Source organism: Macaca nemestrina, chromosome 17, assembly GCF_043159975.1.
Source record: "Macaca nemestrina isolate mMacNem1 chromosome 17, mMacNem.hap1, whole genome shotgun sequence".
In the NCBI taxonomy this organism is placed as follows: Eukaryota; Metazoa; Chordata; class Mammalia; order Primates; family Cercopithecidae; genus Macaca; species Macaca nemestrina.
Genome location: NC_092141.1, coordinates 72,992,362 through 73,017,362, shown reverse-complemented (window position 1 = coordinate 73,017,362; position 25,001 = coordinate 72,992,362). Strand labels below are relative to the sequence as shown.

Sequence of the window (25,001 nt, the reverse complement as noted above, 5' to 3'; positions counted from 1 at the left end):
ATTCAGGGAAGGTATGATTTACTTTAGACTCACCGGATGAGAGAGCAGTAGCTCCACCTAGTGGAAACATCCAGGTTGAAAAGGTCATGTTCGGGGATGATGCTATTTTGCAGAGTCAAGATAATTCATGTCCCTCCAGGAAGCCTTCCTTGATCTGAGTTATGCTTTCTCTTAACAATCTGCTTTCCCAGTCATAGGAGTTCATGCACAAATGTAATCTCCTACTTGTTTGTCTAGCTTTCCTAATAAACTTGTAGAAGCCAGGGACAATGTTTTGTTCACCGCTGTATCCCCACGGCCTTGTATGTGGTGAAACCAAAGGGTTATTTTTATACTTAATCTGTAACACCAGACTCAGAGGAGGTCTGGGAAGAATGGGAAAATGTTTTCCCTCTGCTGTCTGATGCCACGTTTTTTTCTAGCTAGTATCTGCAATTTGGAAGGCTACGCACCTCTATTTGGAAATCTGAAGTTTAGTATATTTGTTTCCTTTGATTTGTTTTTGGGACAGGGTCTGGCTCTGTTGCCCAGGCTGGAGTGCAGTGCATGATCTCAACTCGCTGCAACCCTCTACCTCCCACGCTCAAGTGATCCTCCCACCTCAGACTCTCAAGTAGCTGGGACTACAGTACTCAAGTAGCCTCTATACGTGGCTAAGTTTTGTACTTTTTGTAGAAATGAGGTTTTGCCAAGTTGCCCCAGCTATTCGCAAACCCCGGGGCTCAAGTGATTCGCCCGCCTCAGACTACCAAAGAGCTGGGGTTACAGGTTTGAGCCACCGCCCCTGGTCTGAGTTTCAGTTTTGAAAGCAGGTCAAATAGGCTGCTGCCCTGAGCTAATGCACACCCTAACCTGGGCTGGTTGTTTATGCTATCGACACGGTGTTTTTTCCTTAGAAATTGTACTTAAAGTTATAAAATGCAGCCAGGAGCGGTGGCTCACACCTGTAATCCCAGCATTTTAGGAAACCAAGGTGGGTGGATCACGAGGTCAGGACTTCAAGACCAGCCTGGCCAAGATGGTGAAACCCTGTCTCTACTAAAAACACAAAAAATCAGCTGGACATGGTGGTGGGCATCTGTAATCCCAGCTACTTGGGAGGCTGAGGCAGAGAATGGCTTGAACCAGGGAGGTGGAGGTTGAAACGAGCCGAAATCGCGCCACTGCACAACAGCCTGGGTAACAGAGCAAGACTCCATCTTAAAAAAAAAAAAAAAGAAAAAAAAAGTTATAAAATGTAACCATTTGACATAATAAGAACTTTCAGAATATAATGGAAATGCATTTGAATATCATAAAATCACTTTTATTTTTACCATAGCAACATTTCAGTGAACATTTCTTGACTAATTTGGAAGAAAAGATCTGGTTTTATGAGTCCTCATGCCTTCTCCGAGGGTGAATATACTCTTTCCCAAGGACAGGGAAGGAAGCTGAATCATAAAATCGTATGAACATTTTCACAAGAGGATTCCTCTTGAAGCTTCAGGGAAATTGTCTGCAGACAGATGAAAATATGTACTTATTGATGAAAAGGGAGAATAAACATTGGAACTGTAACCTAGACGCGCACCTGGGTAAAAAAAAAGAAAACTGGCAAATGAGAACTCACAGTTGATCTCTCTGTCAAAAGGAATTCAGAGATGTTTGGAGTGCTTAACCTATGACGCCAATTCCGTGGAAGAACTCTACCTTCTACTTCACAGACAGAACACTGGGCTAGATAGGATGCTTGTCTGGCCCAAAGTGGAATTTCTTACCATCTGTATACTCCCCCAAGACCTACAACAGATGGTTACTGAGTTGAAGCTTGCCACTGATCCTTAATGATGTCAACAAGCTCATCTCTGGGAGCTGGCACTCCAGAAGCCCAGGTCAGGGGAGCAAGGAAAAGTGGAGATGGGAACAGAGCTCTGACTCCTAGCCCCGTATTTGATACTTACTCCCTTCAAAGTCCTGTCCCTGGACTACAAATTGAGTTCCCAGTTAGAAATCAGAAAACCATGAAATATGAGTTGCATTTCTAAGATGTGCCTGACTTTAGTATAATGTTTAAGAGAAAAGGGCAGTGGGAAGCATGAGGAAAGGACAGATTCTTTTTTTTTTTTTTTTTTTTTGGATCTAAGAGTGGACCGATGATGCAACTGGCAAGGCACAAGAGGCCTTCTTACAAATCAAACATTGAGACTGAGATTCCTAATGACTAGAGTGGGCTCTAAAGAGAAAGGTGGCTGGGCGCGGTGGCTCACACCTGCAATCCCAGCACTTTGGGAGGCCGAGGTGGGCGGATCACTTGAGGTCAGGAGTTTGAGACCAGCCTGGCCAACATGGTGAAACCCCGTCTCTACTAAAAATACAAAAATTAGCCTGCTGTGTTGGTGTGCACCTGTAATCCCAACTCCTGGGGAGGCTGAGGCAGGAGAATCGCCTGAACTCGGGAGGCTGAAGTTGCAGTGAGCCAAGATCGCATCATTGCACTCCAGCCTAGGCGACAAAAACAAGACTCCATCTCAAAAAAAAAAAAAAAAAAAAAAGAGAAAGAGAGAGAGAGAAAGGTGAGCTTCTGGACATACTGGACACATGGGACATGGGGGCCTGAAACACTGTTTTACAGACAGAAGAAGACAAAGGGTAACGTAGCCTGCCATTCTGTTTCTTCCTTTCTCCTCTATCCCTTCTTCCTTGCCTGGGAAACCACAGTAGCAGAAGTCTCATTCAATCAAATAGCTGTCAATTATATGAGTTGTACTTTTCTCTTCCTCAACAGCAAACTGGCTTTCCTCCTCTTTGTCCTCCTCTCTCTGTCTATAGCGTAATTTCCTCCGGTCCACTTTGCAGGGCCGATAGCTCAAATACAGTGCTATGGTGATGACACCCACTCCAAGGGCAACGGTAATAACGACAAAGAGGGCAGAGCTGATTCCTTCATCCAATCCTGTCCAAGCACAGAAGACAGAGTTAGGAAGGTCTGAAAGTTGAGGATCACCCACCCCAGCCTACCAGGCCCACTTCTGAGTCTCTGTCTTCCCAACCTAGTAGAATCTTTCTTATTTTCATCCTTGGATAAGAATTTCAAACCCCTGAGGGGTTTCCATCCTCGGCCTTGCAGCAGGGCAGCAAAGGTTACCTTGAACAATGACAGCAATGTCACCACAGTCAACCACTTCTAGAACCGTTTGCTTGTTTGCTTGCTTGTGTTTCTACAGCATTGAGTGCTAGATGCTCTTAAACTTAGGGGTGGAAGATGTCAGTGCAGGTGAGGATGTTCTTTCCTGCTCTCATCTCTGGGGGCATCTGATGCTTGTGACCTCCAGATGACAGTGAAACAACCCCAACCCTGGGATCCAGGAGACAGGAGGCTCAGTCCTGACCTTCTCTGCCTTCACCTTGTCCTGCTGTGAGGTTTCCACAAGGCACCCCATGCCACTGGGCCATTCTCACCTGGGTATAGAGAAAGAACAATCTGTCCCTTATGGAAAGACATAATGAGGCAAAGATCCGCTTGTGTTGGGGGCAGGATCCCTGCACTCAGAGGGATTTAGAAGCTGAAATTACTGGGTTGGGAGCGGTGGCTCATGCCAGTAATCTCAGTATTTTGGGAGGCCAGGGAGGGTGGATCACCTCAAGTCAAGAGTTTGAGACCAGCCTGGCCTACATGGTGAAACCCTGTCTCTACTAATAAAGTACAAAACTTAGCCCGGCATAGTGGCGGGCGCCTGTGATCCCAGCTACTAGGGAGGCTGAGGTGAGAGAATTACTTGAACCCAGGAGGTGGAGGTTGCAGTGAGGCAAGATCATGCCACTGCACTCTAGCCTGGATGACAGAATGAGACTCCATCGAAAGAAAGAAAGGAAGGAAGGAAGGAAGGAAGGAAGGAAGGAAGGAAGGAAGGAAGGAAGAAGAAAGAAAGAAAGAAAGAAAGAAAGAAAGAAAGAAAGAAAGAAAGAAAGAAAGAAAGAAAGAAAGAAAGAAAGAAAAAGAAAGAAAGAAAGAAAGAAAAAGAAAGAGAGAGAGAGAGAAAGAAAGGAAGGGAGGGAGGAAAGAAAAGAAAGAAACTAAAATAACTATGTTACTGAGTAGCACCACACTACCTGCTCTGGAAAAAGGACTTTTTTTTTTTTTTTGAGAGGGAGTCTCCTTCTGTCCCCAAAGCTGGAGTGCAGTGGCCCGATCTTGGCTCACTGCAACCTCTGCCTCCTGGGTTCAAGCGATTCTACCACCTCACCCTCCCGAGTAACTGGGATTAAAGGCTTGTGCCACCATGCCCAGCTACTTTTGTATTTTTAGTAGAGAGGGAGTATTGCCATGTTGGCTAGTCTGTCCTTGAACTCCTGACCTCAAGTGATCCACACACCTCAGCCTCCCAAAGTGCTGGGATTACAGGCATGAGCCACCGTGCCCGGCCCGGAGAAAGGACTTTGAATGACACTATGTGGGAAGAGCAAGGTTGTGGAGATCTGCTGCCCTGGCTGAGGTACCTCATGCAATCAGTCTCTCTCAGCCTCAGTCTCCTGATCTGTGAAAGCAAGACAAGTGGCAGGTCAGACGTGAGAATGCATAGGCAGGCCCTTGGCAACTGGATAAGCTCTATACAGACCTGGAAAGGAGGGGGAGAAAAAAGAGGAAGGGCTTCCACGGCTGCATAGGGCATCTTTCTGCCTGATGTGTTCTGAGTTCCAAAACCGGGAAAGACACTTAAACCTTCAAGAGCTCTTCTAACTTTGAGATTCTCTGATGATTTCAGGGCTAGGGGAGGAAGCACTTGTGGTCCGTGTCTGTCCCCGGGATTTCTGTTTCTTGGCTTGTATCTCTGCTGCAGGTCCAAGGAGCTGGGGCAATACCTTGAGTCTGGGTTCTTCCTCCCCAGGGACCTGGGGGAGCACCCACCCCCACCCCCACCCCCACCCCCACCCCAAGGCTCAGGGAAAGGGGAGAGCAAAGTGGGGGGTTGGTTCCCTCTAGTGGTCAGTATTAGCACTGCATCCAGCTGCCTCAGGCGGGCCCGGGAGGAATCAGCAAAAGTGGAATTCAAGACTGAATCGTGCCCAGAACCCCCACAATTTATTGGATATGTTTGGCTCCTTTTCCCAAAATGTACATTCTCTCTGCTAGGGTGGAGGGGAAACATGTGGGGAGGAGGAAAGGGATAGGATAGAGAGTGGGATGGGGTCTGTAGGGGTCTCGAGGACTGGCTATCCTGACATCCTTCCCCACGTTCAGGTTTTCCACCATGGCGTGCTGCCAGAGGGCACCCACCTGACCCTTAAAGAGAGGACAGGTTGGGTAGTATCTCTGGCTGACACTCTGGGCACAACCCTCACAATGCTGGTGACGATGGGAAGAGAAAGATGACAAGCCAGGGGGCATGATCCCAGCGTGTGTGGGAGGAACTTCTAAATTATCCATTAGCACAGGCACGTCAGTGACGTACAGAGAAACAAGTGGGGTCAAGCAGCGAGAGATAAGGGGCCAGGGTATAAAAAGGGCCCACAAGAGACCCGCTCCAGGATCCCAAGGCCCAACTCCCCGAACCATTCAGGGTCCTGTGGACAGCCCACCTAGCTGCAATGGCTGCAGGTAAGCGCCCCTAAAATCCATTTCTGCACGATGTGTCCCGAAGGAAGAGGCGGCCCCTGTAGATGGCACAGAGACACTAATCCTCAGGTTTGGGGTTTCTGAATATGAGTATCGCCATCTAAGCCCAGATTTTTGGCCAATCTCAGAATGTTCCTGATTCCTGGAGGGATGGGGAGAGAGAAAAAAAAATTCCGGGGGCAGGGAGAGTGCTAGCCTCTTGCTCTTTGGCTCCCTCCGTTGCCCTCCGGTCTCTCCCCAGGCTCCCGGACCTCCCAGATCCTGGCTTTTGCCCTGCTCTGCCTGCCATGGCTTCAAGAGGCCGGTGCCGTCCAATCCGTTCCCTTATCCAGGTTTTTTGACAACGTTATGCTCCACGCCCATCGCCTGCACCAGCTGGCCTTTGACACCTACCAGAAGTTTGTAAGCTCCTGGGGAATGGGGGCGCGACATGGGTGGCAAGAAGGGGTGACTTACCCCCGCTGGGAAGTAATGGGAGGAGACTAAGGAGCTCAGGATTCTTTTCTGAAGCGAAAATGCAGGCAGATGACCATATGCTGAGTGAGGTTCCCAGAAAAGTAACAATGGGAGCTGGTCTCCAGCATAGAAACCGGCGATCCTTCTTGGTTGGCGGGGTGGGTGGTCCTTCTCCCAGGAAGAAGCCTATATCCCAAAGGAAAATAAGTATTCATTCCTGCAGAACCCCCAGACCTCCCTCTGCTTCTCAGAGTCTATTCCCACACCCTCCAACATGGAGGAAAGGCAGCAGAAATCTGTGAGTGGATACCTTCTCCCCAAGACGGGGATGGGGGAGGCCTGTGGTCAGAGGCCCCGGGCAGCACAGCCACTGCCAGTCCTTCCCCTGCAGAACCTAGAGCTGCTCCGCATCTCCCTGCTGCTCATCCAGTCGTGGCTGGAGCCCGTGCAGTTCCTCAGGAGTGTGTTTGCCAACAGGCTAGTGTGTGGCACCTTGGACAGCGACGTCTATGACCTCCTAAAAAGCCTAGAGGAAGGCATCCAAACGCTGATGGGGGTGAGGGTGGTGCCAGGGGTCCCCAACCCTGGAACGCCACTGGCTTCGAGGGCTGGGAGAGAGAAACACTGCTGCCCTCTTTTTAGCAGTCAGGCCCTGACCCAAGAGAACTCACCTTATTCTTCATTTCCCCTGGTGAATCCTCCAGGCCTTTCTCTACACCCTGAAGGCGGGGGAGGAAAATGAATGAATGAGACAGGGAGGGAACAGTGACCAAGCACTTGACCTCTCCTTCTTTTCCTTCACTTTGCAGAGGCTGGAAGATGGCAGCCCCCGGACTGGGCAGGTCTTCAAGCGACCTACATCAAGTTTGACACAAACTGACACAACAATGATGCACTGCTCGAGAACTACAGGCTGCTCCACTGCTTCAGGAGGAACATGGACAAGGTCGAGACATTCCTGCGCATGGCGCAGTGCCGCTCTGTGGAGGGCAGCTGTGGCTTCTAGGTGCCCATGTGGCATCCTGCAACTCTTCCCAGTGCCTCTCCTGGCCCCAGAAGGTGCCACTTCAGTGCCCACCAGCCTTGACCTAATAAAATTAACTTGTATCATTTTGTCTGGCTAGGTGTCCTTCTATAATATTATGGAGTGGAAGGTGGTGGTGTGAAGCAAGGGGCAGCTTGGGAAGACGACCTGTAGGGCCTGCAGGGTCTATTGGGAACCAAGCCACTGAAATATAAGAGATTTGGTTGTTCCTGCACCAGAAGAAAGCTGACACATCACTGCTGTCTATTACTCACTAAGGCCATTCCACCAGGTCAGTGGTCACAGCTTGCTGGTCATAGCTCATTGGTCATCCCAGAGATAACTTGAAGTCATTTCTTCCTCCTCCACCATCACCAGCAACACCAAACCTGGCCCTCCAGGAGCAGGAAGAAATGAAAACAAGACGGGCTATTAAGTGCACAGGCAAAAACTCCCCAACAGGTGAGGAAACAATGTCATAGAACTACTTCTGGGCAGAAGAATTCTAAGATGAATTTTCCTTAAGCCCAACTACTTTGGAAAATGAGAACAATGCAAAAATGAGTTTCAGACATACAGAACCAGAGTATTTGGAATCTGAATTTGGGCAAGGGAAGTGGAAGAGAGATTTTATTTGGGGTTGCAAATGCAGTGACAACAGGTGTCAGGTAGATAACAACGTAAGCAATGAGGGCTGGATGGGAGGGGATAAATCCCCGATGACACTCGCTTTCCTTTGGGGAATGCAACACAGACGGGTGGGAACCAGCACAATCTACAGAACTCAAGCCCCTGCTGAGGTAGGACCCACCCAGCCTGTCACCATCAGGACTGCAGGGACTGGGCTTCCAGACCTTCTGATTCTTTGAGACAGCCAGGACACCCAGGCTTTTATGTGAAATCTAACATTTAAACACTGGCAACACATACTGAAAATATATTAAGGGCAAAAATTAACCCAAACACACATGGTCTCCAAGCTGTTTGTGAGCAAGTTTGTTCTAAGTGATGTTGATTGGGGTAACTTGGTGTAAGGGAAAGAATCAGAAAGATTTGGGTTGTACGTCATTTGTTGCTCCTGAATAAATTACTTGACCAAGCTGAGATAATAATATTGCTTTACAAGGATTATTTGAGGATTAAACGCAACGATATTTTTGACATATTATAGTACTCAAATTGTAGTTATTTCTGCATTGAATTTTTGGATGTTTTGTGTTTTCTGATGGCATGTCTAAACACCTGTAGTGAAATTATATTGTTTTTCTAATGACAATAAGGAAATATAAACATATCAGATGTTTATTATTTCCAAATAAGCACTAAAGAGTGGTGATTAGCTCTTTAGGGTTAAGATTTTACTCTCCCAAGCACTTTGGCTAAGTGACTGGTGACCTATAAATCCATACTAAAATGCTCACAGGAACTCTAGTATCCAAAAATGATTTCATGAAGTCAGGAATTATTCTGCAATGCAAATAATCAACTCCCTAATTAATCTTCTTTAGAAGTTCTGATTCTTATGTACTATAATAAATTTTCTTGATAACAAGACCCACTTGTGTTCATTTTTGGCTATTTTACAGTTAATAACTCAGTCTTTGGGAAGTGGTTGAAAGCTGAAATAATCAGAACTCTGGAGCTGCTGCATTTCTCAGTTCAGAAGTCATTCCTGCATCTTACGTCGTTCTTCTACTATCTGGCTTTAAACTCATGGCATTTTGGAGTTAGAAGGGCCTCATAAGTCAGTCTAGTTTCTTCTATCTTATCCTCCGGCATCCATTAAAGTCAATATTCCAAATACAAGTGTGTAGCACTAGAACCAAAGGAATCACTTCCACAAGGCTCCTCATTCTATTAAACCACTCTCACTGCAGAAAACTATTTCTTGTACGGAGCTGGAATCAATATTCCTGCAATGTCCTTCATTCGGCCTTAAAATTATTTAGAAATCTCACGGTCTTTAGAAGTCAATGGAATGAACACAATTATCATTATCTCTTGGCTTGCGTGTTTTTAAAGGAAAGGTGACCCATCTTTGTAAGTATTTGTTGACTGCACGTGACAGGGGAATGACAATGTCCAGCGCCTACCTGGGTGACTAAGAGGGTTCTAAAGTGGGGTGGTCGTAACATAAAACTGAACTGCAGGGGGAGCAACACTCCAGAGACTGTCCGCCCAGCTCCCCTCGGGTGTAGGTGAATCCACTCAACCACTGCTGGTTGAGAATTAGAAAGATACTACATGACTTTGCACATTTTCGAATATAAAAAGACCTTAAAGACCATCTGCTTTAAACTCTTTTGATTTACCCACTGTTATTCCACATTTCAGCTCATCAACTTGCTGTGGACAGCAATTTCCACTGCAAATTTGAGATGCTTAGGGTGTTTTGTAAACGATGCATACGTAAGCCCTCACTCCCTGAGATTCTGACATAATTAGCCTGGAATCTGGTACAGGCAAGAGTCGTTTGAAAACTTTCCCAGGGGATTCTAATATGTAAACAAGGTTGATAACCACTGTGTTAGGGACCGCAGAGATGAGACCACGTGTCCACAGCTGTTGTATTTGTGGAACAGGGAAAAAGGAGAAAAAGATGAGAGGCCTGGGCCAGTTGTGGTTCCACCTGCTCCTAATTCCAACCAGTCATCTAAAATGTGTTTCTCTTGAGCCAGTCACAAAAAGACAAATACTGTCTGATATCAGTCATATGAGGTACTCAGAGCAGTCAAATTCATAGAGACAAAAAGTAGGATGGTGACTGCCAGAGGCTGCGGGGAGGAAGGGAATAGGGAGCTATTTAATGAGCAAAGGGTTTAGACTGTGCAAGATGAAAAGGGTTCTGAAGATGGATGGTGGTGATGGTTGCATGACAATGTGAATGTAATTTGACGTGACTGAATTATATACGTAAAATGGTTAAGATGGAAATTTTTATATCTTCTCACAACTAAAAAATGTTAATAGTCTATTTTTGTTTTTGAGACAGAGGCTGAAGTGTGGTGGTGTAATCTCAGCTCACTGCAACCTCCACCTCCTGGGTTCAAATGATCCTCATGCCTCAGCCTCCTGAGTAGCTGGGATTATAAGCATGCACCACCAGACAGGGCTAGGTTTTGTATTTTTAGTAAAGACAGGGTTTCACCATGTTGGCCAGGCTGGTCTCAAACTCCTGGCCTCAAGGTATTCACCCGCCTTGGCCTCCCAAAGTGCTGGGAATATAGGCATGAGCCACCGCGCCTGACCCTTAATGGTATTTTATAATGAAAACTCTCCCTGAAGATAAGATTAGCAAGACTGGCACAAGGAAGACTTCAGTAGGCAGAGCTCGAGTCATTCTTGACCCCTGGGATAATATTTTCCTGACTGTCATTTTTCTGAATTTACCCTAACCTAAAAATGACCACTTCTGAATTTCTTCCGTGAGCATTGTCGAAATATACATGGTGGGTTTTTTCCCTTTATACACAGTTGAGAGCAGAACTTATCCGTTCCCTTTTCTTCTGAATTATCAGGTCTGGGCTTCTAGGCCAAGACAAGCTGATACTTTGCCTGGCTGCTTCTTTAATTCAGAAGGCCCTGGATGCTGAGGCACAAAATGAGCACCGCTGGGATTAGGGTTACCAACTTGTCCTGGTTTTCAGCAGACTTTCTCAATGTCAACACTAAAAGTCCCACGTTCCTTCCAAGAATCCCTCAGCTCAATGCAAACTCAGCTAATAGGACTGGTCACCCTACTAGTAGTTCTAAATCTTAGGGGACCAAACTGGGGGGAAAGTAGTGGAAGGAGCAAGAAAAAGACTAGAAAAATCGGAAAGCTGTGCATGGTGTCTATGACTTTTGATGGCCCTCAAGGTTACCATGGATTTCTGATTCTCCCTTTGAGTTTACTGTGATTATAATGATGTGCTTAATTCCCACCACAATTATCAGTGTAATAATAAAAACCAACAAATGTGAACACATGTCTCCAGTACCATGTTACTTTATTACAAGTATTAGGTCATTTCTTTCTACCTATAACTCTCTAAGGTAAATACTATTATTAATCCTATGGTACGAAGTCCCACTAAAGATATAACTTATGCTTTCTCGGGTCCAGAGAGAAAGACACCAGAATGCCACCCTGACCATCCTTGAGAGGATAAACAGCCAGGCACGGTGGTTCACACCTGTAATCTCAGCACTTTGGGAGGCTGAGGCGGGAGGAGGTCAGAAGTTCGAGACCAGCCTGGCCAACATGGTGGCACCCCATCTCTACTAAATATATAAAAATTAGCCAGGTGTGGTGGTACACACCTGTATTCCCAGCTACTGAGGCACAAGAATCATTCCAGCCCAGGAGGCAGAGTTGCACTGAGCCGATCAGGCCACTGCACTCCAGCCGGGTGGCTGAGCAAGATTCTGTCTCAAAAATAATAATAAAGACGATAAACTTTTGGAGCATTAAAGGCCACTCTTCCTCTGGAGATAATCAAGGTAGCTGTAACTTAAGCCTGAGCTGATTGTTAAAATGTTCAGAAACAATATGATCAAAACCATTTAGGGGTTAGGGCCTCCTCCTATAGACAATGAAGGCAGCTACCCTCAGAAGCTCTATTATACTGGAAGAGAGATGTGAGACCCTTCCTGCTTTAAGAATCAGTGAAGCCAGGCATGGTGGCTCAGCCTGAAATCCCAGCACTTTGGGAGGTGGGCAGATCACCTGAGGTCAGGAGTTTGAGAACAACAAGGCCAACATGATGAAACCCTATCTCTACCAGTAACACAAAAATTAGCCGGGCGTGATGGCGCACACCTGTAATCTCAGCTACTCCAGAGGCTGAGGCAGGAAAATTGCTTGAAGCCGGGAGGTGGAATTTGCAGTTAGCCGAGATCGCGCCACTGAACTCCAGCCTGGGAGACGGAGCGAGACTCGGTCTCCAAAAAAAAAAAAAAGAGAGAGTCAAAGAGAAGGGGCGCCTGACCCCTGGTGGTGGGGAATATCCTTCGGGAAGGAACTGGAACCCTGGAAACCCAAGCAAGAGGACACCCGCAGCTGGACCAGGCCCCGAAGAAGCAGATCCTCCTCCTCAGAGATCCACAGCAGCTGGGAACCCGGATCTGCAGACCCACTTGGTTTGATGGTACTGTGTGGGACCATCTGTCAACACTGACACCCTGTGGCAGTGACAAGCAAAGGCAGCAGCCGGCTAAGCCTCCAGGCTCTCCCTGCTGGAACTAGAAAGTCCAAGTGGCCCCCTTCTTCCTCCCTTTTTGGTTTTGTTTGCTTTGTTTTGTATTTGTTTGTTTGTTTTTGCTTTAATTTTCTTCAAGACGGGAGTCTCACTCGGTTGCCCAGGCTGAAGTGCAATGCCGCCATCTCAGTTCACTACAACCTCCGCGCCCCGGGTTCAAGCGATTCTCCTGCCTCAGCCTCCCCAGCAGCTGGGATTACAGGTGCACACCACCACGCCTGGCTCATTTTTCCCTTCCTTTTTGGATTCGCTCTGCTTCAAGGCACTGAGGCCATGAGGCAGCATTTGCAGATACAGGATAACTACAGCCCTGATGCAGCTGATCCTGACACCGAAATGGCTGTGGATCCCCGGATGGGGCGGCTCTATACTCCTGTCTCTGAAACCTGCTTCTTAACTTACTTCCCCAAATGCTCAATTCTGGGAAAGTGGATGATTTATATTAGACTCACAGGATGAGAGAGCAGTAGCTCCACCTAGTGGAAACATCCAGGTTGAAAAGGTCATGTTCGGGGATGATGCTATTTTGCAAAGTCAAGATACTTCATGTCCCTCCAGGAAGCCTTCCTTGATCCGAGTTATGCTTTCTCATAACAATCTGTCTGCCCAGTCATAGGAGTTCATGCACAAATGTAATCTCCTACTTATTTGTCTAAATAGCTTTCCTAATACATTTGTGGAAGCCAGGGACAATGTTTTGTTCACTGCTGTATCCCCACAGCCTTGCATGTGATGAAACCAAAGGGTTATTTTTACTCTTAATCTACAACACCAGACTGAGAGGAGGTCTGGGAAGAATGGGAAAATGTTTTCCCTCTGCTGTCTGATGCCACCGTTTTTTCTGGCTAGTATCTGCTATTTGGAAAGCTATGCACCTCTCTCTATCTGGAAACCTGAACTCTAGTTTTCGTTTTTGTTTCCTTTGATTTGTTTTTGGGACAGGGTCTGGCTCTGTAGCCCAGGCTGGAGTGCAGTGCATGATCTCAACTCGCTGCGACCCTCCACCTCCCGCACTCAAGTGATCCTCCCACCTCAGACTCTCAAGTGCTGGGACTACAGGAACGTGCCACTAGATGTGGGTTAAGAAATGGGGTTTCGCCATGTTGCCCCAGCTATTTGCAAACTCCAGGGCTCAAGTGATTCGCCCACCTCAGCCTCCCAAAGTGCTGGGATTGCAGATGTGAGCCACCGCCGCTGGCCTGATTTTCACTTTTGAAACAGGTAAAATAGGCCGGGCGCGGTGGCTCAAGCCTCTAATCCCAGCACTTTGGGACGCCGAGGCGGGTGGATCACGAGGTCAGGAGATCGAGACTATCCTGGCTAACATGGTGAAACCCCGTCTCTACTAAAAATATAAAAAAAACTAGCCGGGCGTGGTGGCGGGCGCCTGTAGTCTCAGCTACTTGGGAGGCTGAGGCGGGAGAGTGGCGTGAGCCCGGGAGGCGGAGCTTGCAGTGAGCCGAGGTCGCGCCACTGCACTCCAGCCTGGGAGACACAGCAAGACTCCGTCTCAAAAAAAAAAAAAAAAAAAAGAAACAGGTAAAATAGTCTGCTGCCCTGAGCTAATGCACACCCTAACCTGGGCTGGTTGTTTATGCTATCAACACCGTGTTATTCCCTTTGAAATTGTACTTGAAGTTATAAAATGCAGCCGGGAGCGGTGGCTCACACCTGTAATCCCAGCACTTTAGGAGGCCAAGGTGGGTGGATCACAAGGTCAGGACTTCAAGACCAGCCTGGCCAAGATGGTGAAACCCTGTCTCCACTAAAAACACAAAAAGTTAGCTGGGCATGGTGGTAAGCACTTGTAATCGCAGTTACTTGCGAGGCTGAGGCAGAGAATTGCTTGAACTGAGGTTGAAGGTTGACGCGAACCGAAATCACGCCACGGCACTCCAGCATGGGCAACACAGTGCGACTCCATGTAAAAAAAAAAAAAAAGAAAAGTTATAAAATGCAACTATTTGACATAATAAGAGCTTTCAGCAATGACACAGAAGGGAAGGGAAATGCATTTGGTATCACAAAATCACTTTTATTTTTACCACAGCAACATTTCAGTGAACATTTCTTGACTGATTTGGGAGAAAAGATCTGGTTTTATGATTCCTCATGCCTTCTCCAAGGGTGAATATACTCTTTCCCAAGGACAGGGAAGGAAGCTGAATCATAAAATCATATGAACATTTTCACAAGAGGATTCCTCTTGAAGCTTCAGGGAAATTGTCTGCAGACAGATGAAAATATGCAGACAGATGAAAAGGGAGAGTAAACATTGGAACTCTAACCTAGACACCCATATGGGTAAAAAAAAGAAAACTGGCAAATGCCAACTCACAGTTGATCTCTCTGTCAAAAGGAATTCAGAGATGTTTGGAGTGCTTAACCTATGACGCCAATTCCGTGGAAGAACTCTACCTTCTACTTCACAGACAGAACACTGGGCTAGATAGGATGCTTGTCTGGCCCAAAGTGGAATTTCTTACCATCTGTATACTCCCCCAAGACCTACAACAGATGGTTACTGAGTTGAAGCTTGCCACTGATCCTTAATGATGTCAACAAGCTCATCTCTGGGAGCTGGCACTCCAGAAGCCCAGGTCAGGGGAGCAAGGAAAAGTGGAGATGGGAACAGAGCTCTGACTCCTAGCCCCGTATTTGATACTTACTCCCTTCAAAGTCCTGTCCCTGGACTACAAATTGAGTTCCCAGTTAGAAATCAGAAAACCATGAAATATGAGTTGCATTTCTAAGATGTGCCTGACTTTAGTATGATGTTTAAGAGAAAAGGGCAGTGGGAAGCATGAGGAAAGGACAGATTCTTTTTTTTTGTTTGTTTTTTAAGATCTAAGAGTGGACTGATGATGCAACTGGCAAGGCACAAGAGGCCTTCTTAAAAATCAAACATTGAGACTGAGATTCCTAATGACTAGAGTGAGATCAAAAGAGAAAGGTGGCTGGGTGCAGTGGCTCACACCTGTAGTACCAGAACTTTGGGAGGCCATGGTAGGCGAATCACTTGAAGACAGGAGTATGAGACCAGCCTGGCCAACATGGTGAAACCCCACCTCTAAGACAAATACAAAAATTAGCCTGCTGTGGTGGTGTGTACCTGTAATCCCAGCTCCTGGGGAGGCTGAGGCAGGAGAATCACCTCAACCCGAGAGACTGAAGTTGCAGTGAGCCAAGATCGCATCATTGCACTCCAGCCTAGGTAACAAGAGCGAGACTCTATCTTGGGGAAAAAAAAGGTGACAGAGAGAGAAAGGTGAGCTTCTGGACATATTGGACACATGGGATATGGGGGCCTGAAACACTATTTTACAGACAGAAGAACACAAAGGGAAATGCAGCCTGCCATTCTATTTCTTCCTTTCTCCTCTATCCCTTCTTCCCTCCCTGGGAAACCACAGTAGCAGAAGTCTCATTCAATCAAATAGCTGTCAATTATATGAGTTGTACTTTTCTCTTCCTCAACAGCAAACTGGCTTTCTTCCTCTTTGTCCTCCTCTCTCTGTCTATAGAGCAATTTCCCCCGGTCCACTTTGCAGGGCCGATAGCTCAAATACAGTGCTATGGTGATGACACCCACTCCAAGGGCAACGGTAATAACGACAAAGAGGGTAGAGCTGATTCTTTCATCCAGTCCTGTCCAAGCACAGAAGATTGAGTTAGGAAGGTCACAAAGTACGAGGATCACCCACCATCGCCCACCAGGCCCACTTCTGAGTCTCATTCTTCCCAACCTAGTAGAATCTTTCTGATTTTCACATTTGGGTAAGAATCCCAAACCCCTAAGGGGTTTCCATCCTGCGCCTGACAGCAGGGCAGCAAAGGTTACCTTGAAAAATGACAGCAATGTCTTTGCTGACAGAGCCCAGCTGGTTAGTGACTGTGCAGCAGTAGGTTCCGGTGTGGTTCTGGGTTGCCTTCTGTGGCACTTCAAAGTCAACGACCACCCCATTCTGGGTACACACCAAGGCTGAAGCTGGGTTTCCCTTTGGGACACAGGCGAGCATGTGTTCCATCCCTTCCAGTGAGGTCTGTTTGCCAGAGCAACGGGTTCCTCTAACCGTGGCTTGTCTACAAAAACAGTTTCCCAAACAGCCGAGTTCAGTGCACCACACTCCCTCCCTCCCTTCACACCCTGCTCCCTCTCCTCCCCTCACCCAAATGCTGTCCACTCCACCCAACAGTTTTCCTTCCCGAGGGAGCACTAGCAGCTCCCTGCTTTTTGCCAACTCTTCTTTCCCACCTTCCCTATGAGCAGGGAGTCCGAGATGAAACCTAGGTTGTTTTTATGGATTCAGGCTAAATGATAATGCTGCTCTGTCCCTGGTGGCCCTGGGGCCCCTGCTTCCCATTTTTGCATCTCAGTGGATAAGGAGCTAGGTAATGGTGAACTCAGAGATGGGGATTTTTCTACTTTTCTTTTGTTTTGTTTGTTTCTTTTTTTTTTTTTTTTTTTGGAGACAAAGTCAGTCTCACTCTGTCGCCCAGGCTGGAGTGCAGTGGTGCAGTCTTGGCTCACGGCAACCTCTGCCTCCCGGGTTCAAGCAATTCTTGTGCCTCAGCCTCCCCAGTAGCTAGAATTACAGGGGCAGTGCCACCACGCAAGGCTAATTTTCCTATTTTTAGTAGAGTCAGGGTTTCACCATCTTGGCCAGGATGGTCTTGAACTCCTGACCTCATGATCCACCTGCCTTGGCCTCCCAAAGTGGAAGGATTACAGCTGTGAGCCACCGCATCTGACCTATCCTGAGCCTTTTGAAGCTGATACCAGAAGTGCGAAGCCCAGTCTCTCCCCACTGGCCATGCGGAGGCTGTTGTTGGGTAGTCTCTCAGCCTGCAGGAGCCAGGGATCTGGCCCCAAGTGATGCCCCAACAGTGGGCCACTTCCCAGGACTGTCAGGAAAATCCCAAGTCTACCTCAAAGTTGATTTTTTACTAGCAATGAATGATGGACATGGTCTCCATTGCTCAAGGCCCTGGGAAGATCGAGACTAGAGAAAAGGATAACGAACTTCTACCCACACCTGTGGGCCTCAGTTCTTCCCTCTGGTCCATGGTTGCCATGGTAACCCTTTGTAAAGTTGTTTCCCCAGGGGTCCCTGGAGTCCTCTGAGTCACCATAACTCTGGGGTCAACAGAAGTGGAGAGGTGAGAAGAGACACTCCCCTGCCCTGGCTGATCCCATGTGCTTCTGGCAGTAACCTGTCTGGGGAGCCTCGCCAGCCCTGTGCCCACCTGCGCAGTTCTGGAGTGGTCCCCAGTTAGGGCCCCTGCTGCCCTCATTCCTAAGGGCGGCTGGAGACTTCTTCCATGGCCGAAAATCCACATCTAAGTCCCCAGCACTGGCTAAAAGACCCTGTCATGGGGTGCCGTCTGTCCCAGTTCACAGTGGAGGAAGGATGGTGGGGGAGGCAGAAGCTACGTGGCGCTCAGGGACCCTCCTCCATTCCCACCTGGCTCCTCCTCTTTGCTGGTGCTGGAAGGAGAATGGGGAAAGTGGTGTGTGCACACTCTCTTGGCCCCATCTTTCTCAGAGCTGGTACCATTGATGACACCGCTCTTGGACCCTCCTGCAGCCCTGCCTGGAGAACAGCCCACAGCCCAGTGCACTCCCAGCAGATGATGAGTCTGGGGCGCTGGTCGGGTAATGTTCGGGAATGACGGCAGAAAAAGGAGCCCTGTCTTCTGCTCTGAAAGTGGGGAGATGGCAGGGCCACAGCATTCACATCCTGGGCCACAGGGCTGTGGGTTTTCGATGTTGGTTGCCAACACCACAGTCAACCACTTCTAGAAACGTTTCCTTGTTTCCTTGCTTGTGTTTCTACAGCGTCAAGTGCTAGATGCTCTTAAATTCAGCGGGGCATGATTTCAGTGCCCGTGAGGATGTTCTTTCCTGCTCTCACCTCTGGGGGCATCTGATGCTTGTGACCTCCAGATGACAGTGAAACAACCCCAACCCTGGGCACCAGGAGACAGGAGGCTCAGTCCTGGCTTTCTCTGCCTTCGCCTTGTCCTGTTGTGAGGTTTCCACAAGGCACCCCATGCCACTGCGCTATTCTCACCTGGGAATAAAGAACAATCTGCCCCTTATGGAAAGACAAAATGAGGCAAAGATCCCCTTGTGTTGGGGGCAGGATCCCTGCACTCAGAGGGATTTAGAAGCTGAAATAACTGGGTTGGGAGCGGTGGCTCATGCCAGTAATCTCAGGACTTTGGGAGGCCAAAGAGGGTGGATCACCTAAAGTCAAGAGTTTGAGACTAGCCTGGCCAACATAGTGAACCCCATCTCTAATAAAAAAGTACAAAACTTAGTCTGCCATAGTGGAGGGTGCCTGTAAACCCAGCTACTAGGGAGGCTAAGGCAGGAGAATTACTTGAACCCAGGAAGTGGAGGTTGCAGTGAGGCAAGATCATGCCACTGCACTCCAGCCTGGACAACAGAATGAGACTCCATCTCCAAAGAAAGAAAGAAAGACGGAAAGAAAGAAAGAAAGACGGAAAGAAAGAAAGAAAGAAAAAAAGGAAGAAAGAAAGAAAGAAAGAAAGAAAGAAAGAAAGAAAGAAAGAAAGAAAGAAAGATGGAAAGAAAGAAAGAAAGAAAGAAGGAAAGAAAGAAAGAAAGAAAGAAAAGAAAGAAAGAAAGAAAGAAAGAAAGAGAGAAAGAGAGAAAGAGAGAGAGAGAGGAAGGAAGGAAGGAAGGAAGGAAGGAAGGAAGGAAGGAAGGAAGGAAGGAAGGAAGGAAGGAAGGGAGGGTGGGCCAGGCGTGGTGGCTCAAGCCTGTAATCCCAGCACTTTGGGAGGCCGAGACAGGCGAATCACGAGGTGAGGAGATCAATACTATCCTGGCTAATACGGTGAATCCCCGTCTCTACTAAAAAATACAAAAAAACTAGCCGGGCGAGGTGGCAGGCGCCTGTAGTCCCAGCTACTCGGGAGGCTGAGGCAGGAGAATGGCGTGAACCCGGGAGGCGGAGCTTGTAGTGAGCCGAGATAGCGCCACTGCACTCCAGCCTGGGCGACTGAGCGAGACTCTGTCTCAAAAAAAAAAAAAAAAGAAAGAAAGAGAAAGAAAGAGAGAGAGAGAGAAAGAAAGAGTAAGAGAGAAAGAGAGAAAGAGAAAGAAAGAAAGAGAGAAAGAAACAAGGAAAGAAAGAAAGAAAGAAAGAAAGAAAGAAAGAAAGAAAGAAAGAAAGAAAGAAAGAAAGAAAGAAAGAAAAAGGAAAGAAGGAAGGAAGGAAGGAAGGAAGGAAGGAAGGAAGGAAGGAAGGAAGGAAGGAAGGAAGGAAGGAAGGAGAAAGAAACTAAAATAACTATGTAACTGAGTAGCACAATACTACCTGCTCTGGAGAAAGGACTTTTTTTTTTTCTATGGAGACTTGCTCTTTCCCCAAGGCTGGAGTGCAGTGGCACGATATTGGCACACAGCAAACTCTGCCTCCTGGGTTCAAACGATTCTACCACCTCACCCTCCTGAATAACTGGGATTAAAGGCTTGTGCCACCATGCCCAGCTAATTTCTGTATTTTTAGGAGAGATGTTGGCTAGTCTGGCCTTGAACTCCTGACCTCAGCTGATCCACACACCTCAGCCTCCCAAAGTGCTGGGATTACAGGCATGAGCCACCGTGCCACGCCTTGAGAAAGGACTTTGAATGACACAATGTGGGAAGAGAGCAAGGTTGTGGAGATCGACTGCCCTGGCTGAGGTAGCTCATGTAGTCAGACTCTCTTAACCTCAGTGTCTTGACCTGTGAAATGGGGTGATAATAATACCTCCTTCACAAGACAAGTGGCAGGTCAGACGTGGGAATGCACAGGCAGGCCCTTGGCAACTGGATAAGATCTATACAGATCTGGAAAGGAGGAGGAGAAAAAAGAGGAGGGGCTTCCACGGCTGCATAGGGCGTCTTTCGGCCTGACGTGTTCTGAGTTTCAAAACCGGGAAAGACACTCAAACCTTCAAGAGCTCTTCTAACTTTGAGATTCTCTGAAGATTTCAGGGCTGGGGAGGAAACGCTTGTGGTTCCTGTCTGTCCCCGGGATTTCTGTTTCTTGGTTTGTATCTCTGCTGCCGGTCCAAGGAGCTGGGGCAATACCTTGAGTCTGGGTTCTTCATCCCCAGGGACCTGGGGAAGCCCCCAAAGACTCAGGGAAAGGGGAGAGCAAAGGGCAGGGTTGGTTCCCTCTAGTGGTCAGTGTTAGCACTGCATCCAGCTGCCTCAGGCGGGCCCAGGAGGAGTCAGCAAAAGTGGAATTCAGGACTGAATCGTGCCCAGAACCCGCACAATTTATTGGCTGTGTTTGGCCCCTTTTCGCAACACACACATTCTCTCTGCTTGGTGGAGGGGAACCATGCGGGGTGGAAGAAAGGGATAGGATAGAGAGTGGGATAGGGTCAGTATGGGTCTCAAGGATGGGCTATACTGATATCCTTCCCTGCGTTGAGGTTGGCCACCATGGCGTGCTGCCAGAGGGCACCCACCTTCTCCTTAAAGAGAGGACAAGTTGGGCGATATCTCTGGCTGACACTCTGTGCACAACCCACACAGTGTTGGTGACGGTGGGAAGGGAAACATGACAAGCCAGGGGGCATGATGCCAGCATGTGTGGGAGGAGCTTCTAAATTAGCCATTAGCACAGGCACCTCAGTGGCCCCATGCATAAACGTACAGAGAAACAGGTGGGGTCAAGCAGCAAGAGATAAGGGGCTAGGGTATAAAAAGGGCCCAAAAGAGATCACTCCAGGATCCCAAGGCCCAACTCCCCGAACCACTCAGGGTCCTGTGGACAGCCCACCTAGCTGCAATGGCTGCAGGTAAGCGCCCCTAAAATCCATTTCCACACGATGTGTCCCGAAGGAAGAGGCGGCGCCCTGTAGATGGGACGGGGAATCTAATCCTCAGGTTTGGGGCTTCTGAATGTGAGTATCACCATCTAAGCCCAGATATTTGGCCAATCTCACAATGTTCCTGGACCCTGGAGGGATGGAGAGAGAGGAAAAAAAAAAAAAAAAAAAAAACAGCTCCTGGGCCAGGGACAGTGCTGGCCTCTTGCTCTCGGCCTCCTCCGTTGTCCTCCGGTTTCTCCCCAGGCTCCCAGACGTCCCTGCTCCTGGCTTTTGCCCTCCTCTGCCTGCCTTGGCTTCAAGAGGCTGGTAGGGTCCCAAGCGTACCCTTAACCAGGCTTTTTGACAACGCTATGATCCACGCCTATCGCCTGCACTGGCTGGCCTTTGACACCTACCAGGAGTTTGTAAGCTCTTGGGGAATGGGTGCATGTCAGGGGTGGCAAGAAGGGGTGACTTTCCCCCCTGGGAAGTCATGGGAGGAGACTAAGGAGTTCAGGGTTGTTTTCTGAAGCGAAAATGCAGGAAGATGAGCATATGCTGAGTGAGGTTCCCAGAAAAGTAACAATGGGAGCTGGTCTCCAGCATAGAAACCGGCAGTCCTTCTTGGTGGCGGGGTCCTCCTCCTAGGAAGAAGCCTATATCCCAAAGCAACAGAAGTATTCATTCCTGCGGAACCCCCAGACCTCCCTCTGCTTCTCAGAGTCTATTCCCACACCCTCCAACATGGAGGAAACACAACAGAAATCCGTGAGTGGATGCCTTCTCCCCCAGGCGGGGATGGGGGAGGCCTGTGGTCAGAGCCACGGGCAGCACAGCCACTTCCGGTCCTTCCCCTGCAGAACCTAGAGCTGCTCCACATCTCCCTACTGCTCATCCAGTCCTGGCTGGAGCCTGTGCAGTTCCTCAGGAGTGTGTTTGCCAACAGGCTGGTGTATGGCACCTCAGACAGCGACGTCTATGACCTCCTAAAAAGCCTAGAGGAAGGCATCCAAACGCTGATGGGGGTGAGGGTGGCGCCAGGGGTCCCCAACCCTGGAACCTCACTGGCTTCGAGGGCTGGGGGAGAGAAACACTGCTGCCCTCTTTTTAGCAGTCAGGCACTGACCCAAGAGAACTCACCTTATTCTTCATTTCCCCTGGTGAATCCTCCAGGCCTTTCTCCCTTGGAGGGGAGGGAGGAAAATGAATGAATGAGACAGGGAGGGAACAGTGACCAAGCACTTGGCCTCTCCTTCTCTTCCTTCACTTTGCAGAGGCTGGAAGATGGTAGCCCCCGGACTGGGCAGATCTTCAAGCAGACCTACAGCAAGTTTGACACAAACTCGCACAATGATGACACACTGCTCAAGAACTACTGGCTGCTCCACTGTTTCAGGAAGGACATGAACAAGGTCGAGACATTCCTGCGCATGGTGCAGTGCCGCTCTGTGGAGGGCAGCTGTGGCTTCTAGGTGCCCGCGTGGCATCCTGTGACCCCTTGCCAGTGCCTCTCCTGGCTCCGGAAGGTGCCACTCCAGTGCCCACCAGCCATGTCCTAATAAAATTAAGTTGTATCATTTTGTCTGGCTAGGTGTCCTTCTATAATATTTTGGGGTGGAAGGGGGTGGTATGGAGCGAGGGGCAGCTTGGGAAGATGACCTGTAGGGCCTGCAGGGTCTATTGGGAACCAGGCCGCTGAAATATAAAAGATTTGACTGTTCCTGGGCCAGAAGAAAGCTGACACATCACTGCAGTCTGTTACTCACTAAGGCCATTCCACCAGCTCAGTGGTCCCAGCTTGCTGGTCATAGCTCATTAGTCATCCCAGAGATGACTTGAAGGCATTTCTTCCTCCCCCACCATCACCAGTAACACCAAACCTGGCCCTCCAGGAGCGGGAAGAAATGAAAACAAGAAGGGCTATTAAGTGCGGAGGCAAAAACTCCCCAACAGGAGAGGAAACAATGTCATAGAACTACTTCTGTGCAGAAGAATTTTAAGATGAATTTTCCTTAAGCCCAACTACTCTTGGGAAATGAGAACAATGCAAAAATTACTTGGAGACATACAGAACCAGAGCATTTGGGATCTGAATTAGGGCAAGGGAAGTGGAAGAGAGATTTTATTTGGGGTTGCAAATGCAGTGACAACAGGTGCCAGGAAGATAACAATGTGAGCAATGAGGGCTGGATGGGAGGGGATAAATCCCCGATGACACTCGCTTTCCTTCGGAGGATGCAACACAGAGGGGTAGGAAGAAGCACAACCTGCAGAACTCAAGCCCCCGCTGAGGTAGGACCCACCCAGCCTGTCACCATCAGGACTGCAGGGACAGGACTTCCAGAACTTCTGATTCTTTGAGACAGCCAGGACATCCAGACTTTTACGTGAAATCTAACATTTAAACACTGGCAACACATACTGAAAACATTTTAAGGGCAAAAATTCATCCAAACACACATGGTCTCCAAGCTGTCTGTGAGCAAGTTTGTTCTGAGAGATGTAGATTGGGGTAACTCGGTGTAAGGGAAAGAATCAGAAAGATTTGGGTTGTACGTCATTTGTTGCTCCTGAATAAATTACTTCACCAAGCTGAGATAATAATATATTGCTTTACAAGGATTATGTGAGGATTAAATGCAATGATATATTTGACACATTATATAGTACTCAAGAAATTGTAGTTATTTCTGCATTGAATTTTCTGGTGTTTTGTGTTTTCTGATGGAGTGTCTACATATGTGTCGTGAAACTATATCGTTTTCCTAATGACAATTAGGAAATAATAAGCACTAAAGAGTGGTGGTTAGCTCTTTATAGTTAAGAGTTTACTCTCCCAAGCACTTTGGCTAAGTGACTCGTGACCTATAAATCCATACTAAGATGCTCACAGGAACTCTAGTATCCAAAAATGATTCATGAAGTCAGGAATTATTTTGCAATGCAAATAATCAACCCCCTAATTAATTCTTCTTCAGAAGTTCTGATTCTTATGTGCTATAATGAATTTTCTTGATAACGAGACCCACTTGTATTCATTTTTGGCTATCTTACAGTTAATAACTCCGTCCTTGGGACGTGGTTGAAGGCCAAAATAATCAAAACTCTAGAGCTGCTTCATTTCTCAGCTCAGAAGCCATTCCTGCATCTTACATTGTTCTTCTACTATCTGGCTTTAAAATTATGCATTTTGGAATTAGAAGGGCCTCATAAGTCAGTCTAGTTTCTTCTACTTTGGGAATCTTATCCTCCGGCATCTATTATAGTCAGTATTCCAATTACGTGTAGCACTAGAACCGAGGGAATCACTTTTTCACAGGGCTACTCATTCTATTAAACCACTCTCATTGCAGAAAACTATTTCTTGCACAAAGCTAGAATCAATATTCCTGCAACGTCCTTCATTCGGCCTTAAAAAATTATTCACAAATCTCACGGTCTTTAGAAGTCAATGGAATGAGCACAATTATCATTATCTCTTGGCTTCCGTGTTTTAAAAGGAGAGGCAAGCCATCTTAATAAGTATTTGTTGAATGCATGTGACAGGGGAATGACAATGTCCAGCGCCTGCATGGGTGACTAAGAGGGTTCTAAAGTGGAGTGGTCGTAACATATAACTGAACTGCAGGGGGAGCAACACTGCAGGGAGACTGTCCGCCCAGCTCCCCTCAGGTATAGGTGAATCCACTCAACCACTGCTGGGTGAGAATTAGAAAGATACTACATGACTTTGCACATTTTACAATATAAAAAGACCTTAAAGACCATCTACTTTACACTCTTTTGATTCACCCACTGTTATTCCACATTTCAGCTCATCAACTTGCTGTGGACAGCAATTTCCACT

At 47.8% G+C, this 25,001-nt stretch overlaps 2 protein-coding genes across 2 annotated transcripts; both read left to right on the top strand.

Moving 5' to 3' along the window:
• The first annotated feature begins 5,658 nt into the window (after nt 1-5,658).
• Nucleotides 5,659-6,798, top strand: LOC139359304 (somatotropin-like). Its single transcript, XM_071081930.1, has 4 exons — nt 5,659-5,998; nt 6,276-6,350; nt 6,444-6,608; nt 6,757-6,798. The coding sequence occupies exons 1-4, from the start codon at nt 5,945-5,947 to the stop codon at nt 6,796-6,798; spliced, it is 336 nt and encodes a 111-aa protein (XP_070938031.1). The 5' UTR covers nt 5,659-5,944.
• A 14,334-nt stretch (nt 6,799-21,132) lies between these two features.
• Nucleotides 21,133-22,684, top strand: LOC105483028 (somatotropin-like). The gene is made up of 5 exons (XM_071081929.1): nt 21,133-21,142; nt 21,419-21,579; nt 21,803-21,922; nt 22,015-22,179; nt 22,429-22,684. The coding sequence occupies exons 1-5, from the start codon at nt 21,133-21,135 to the stop codon at nt 22,624-22,626; spliced, it is 654 nt and encodes a 217-aa protein (XP_070938030.1). The 3' UTR covers nt 22,627-22,684.
• The last annotated feature ends 2,317 nt before the right edge of the window (nt 22,685-25,001 follow it).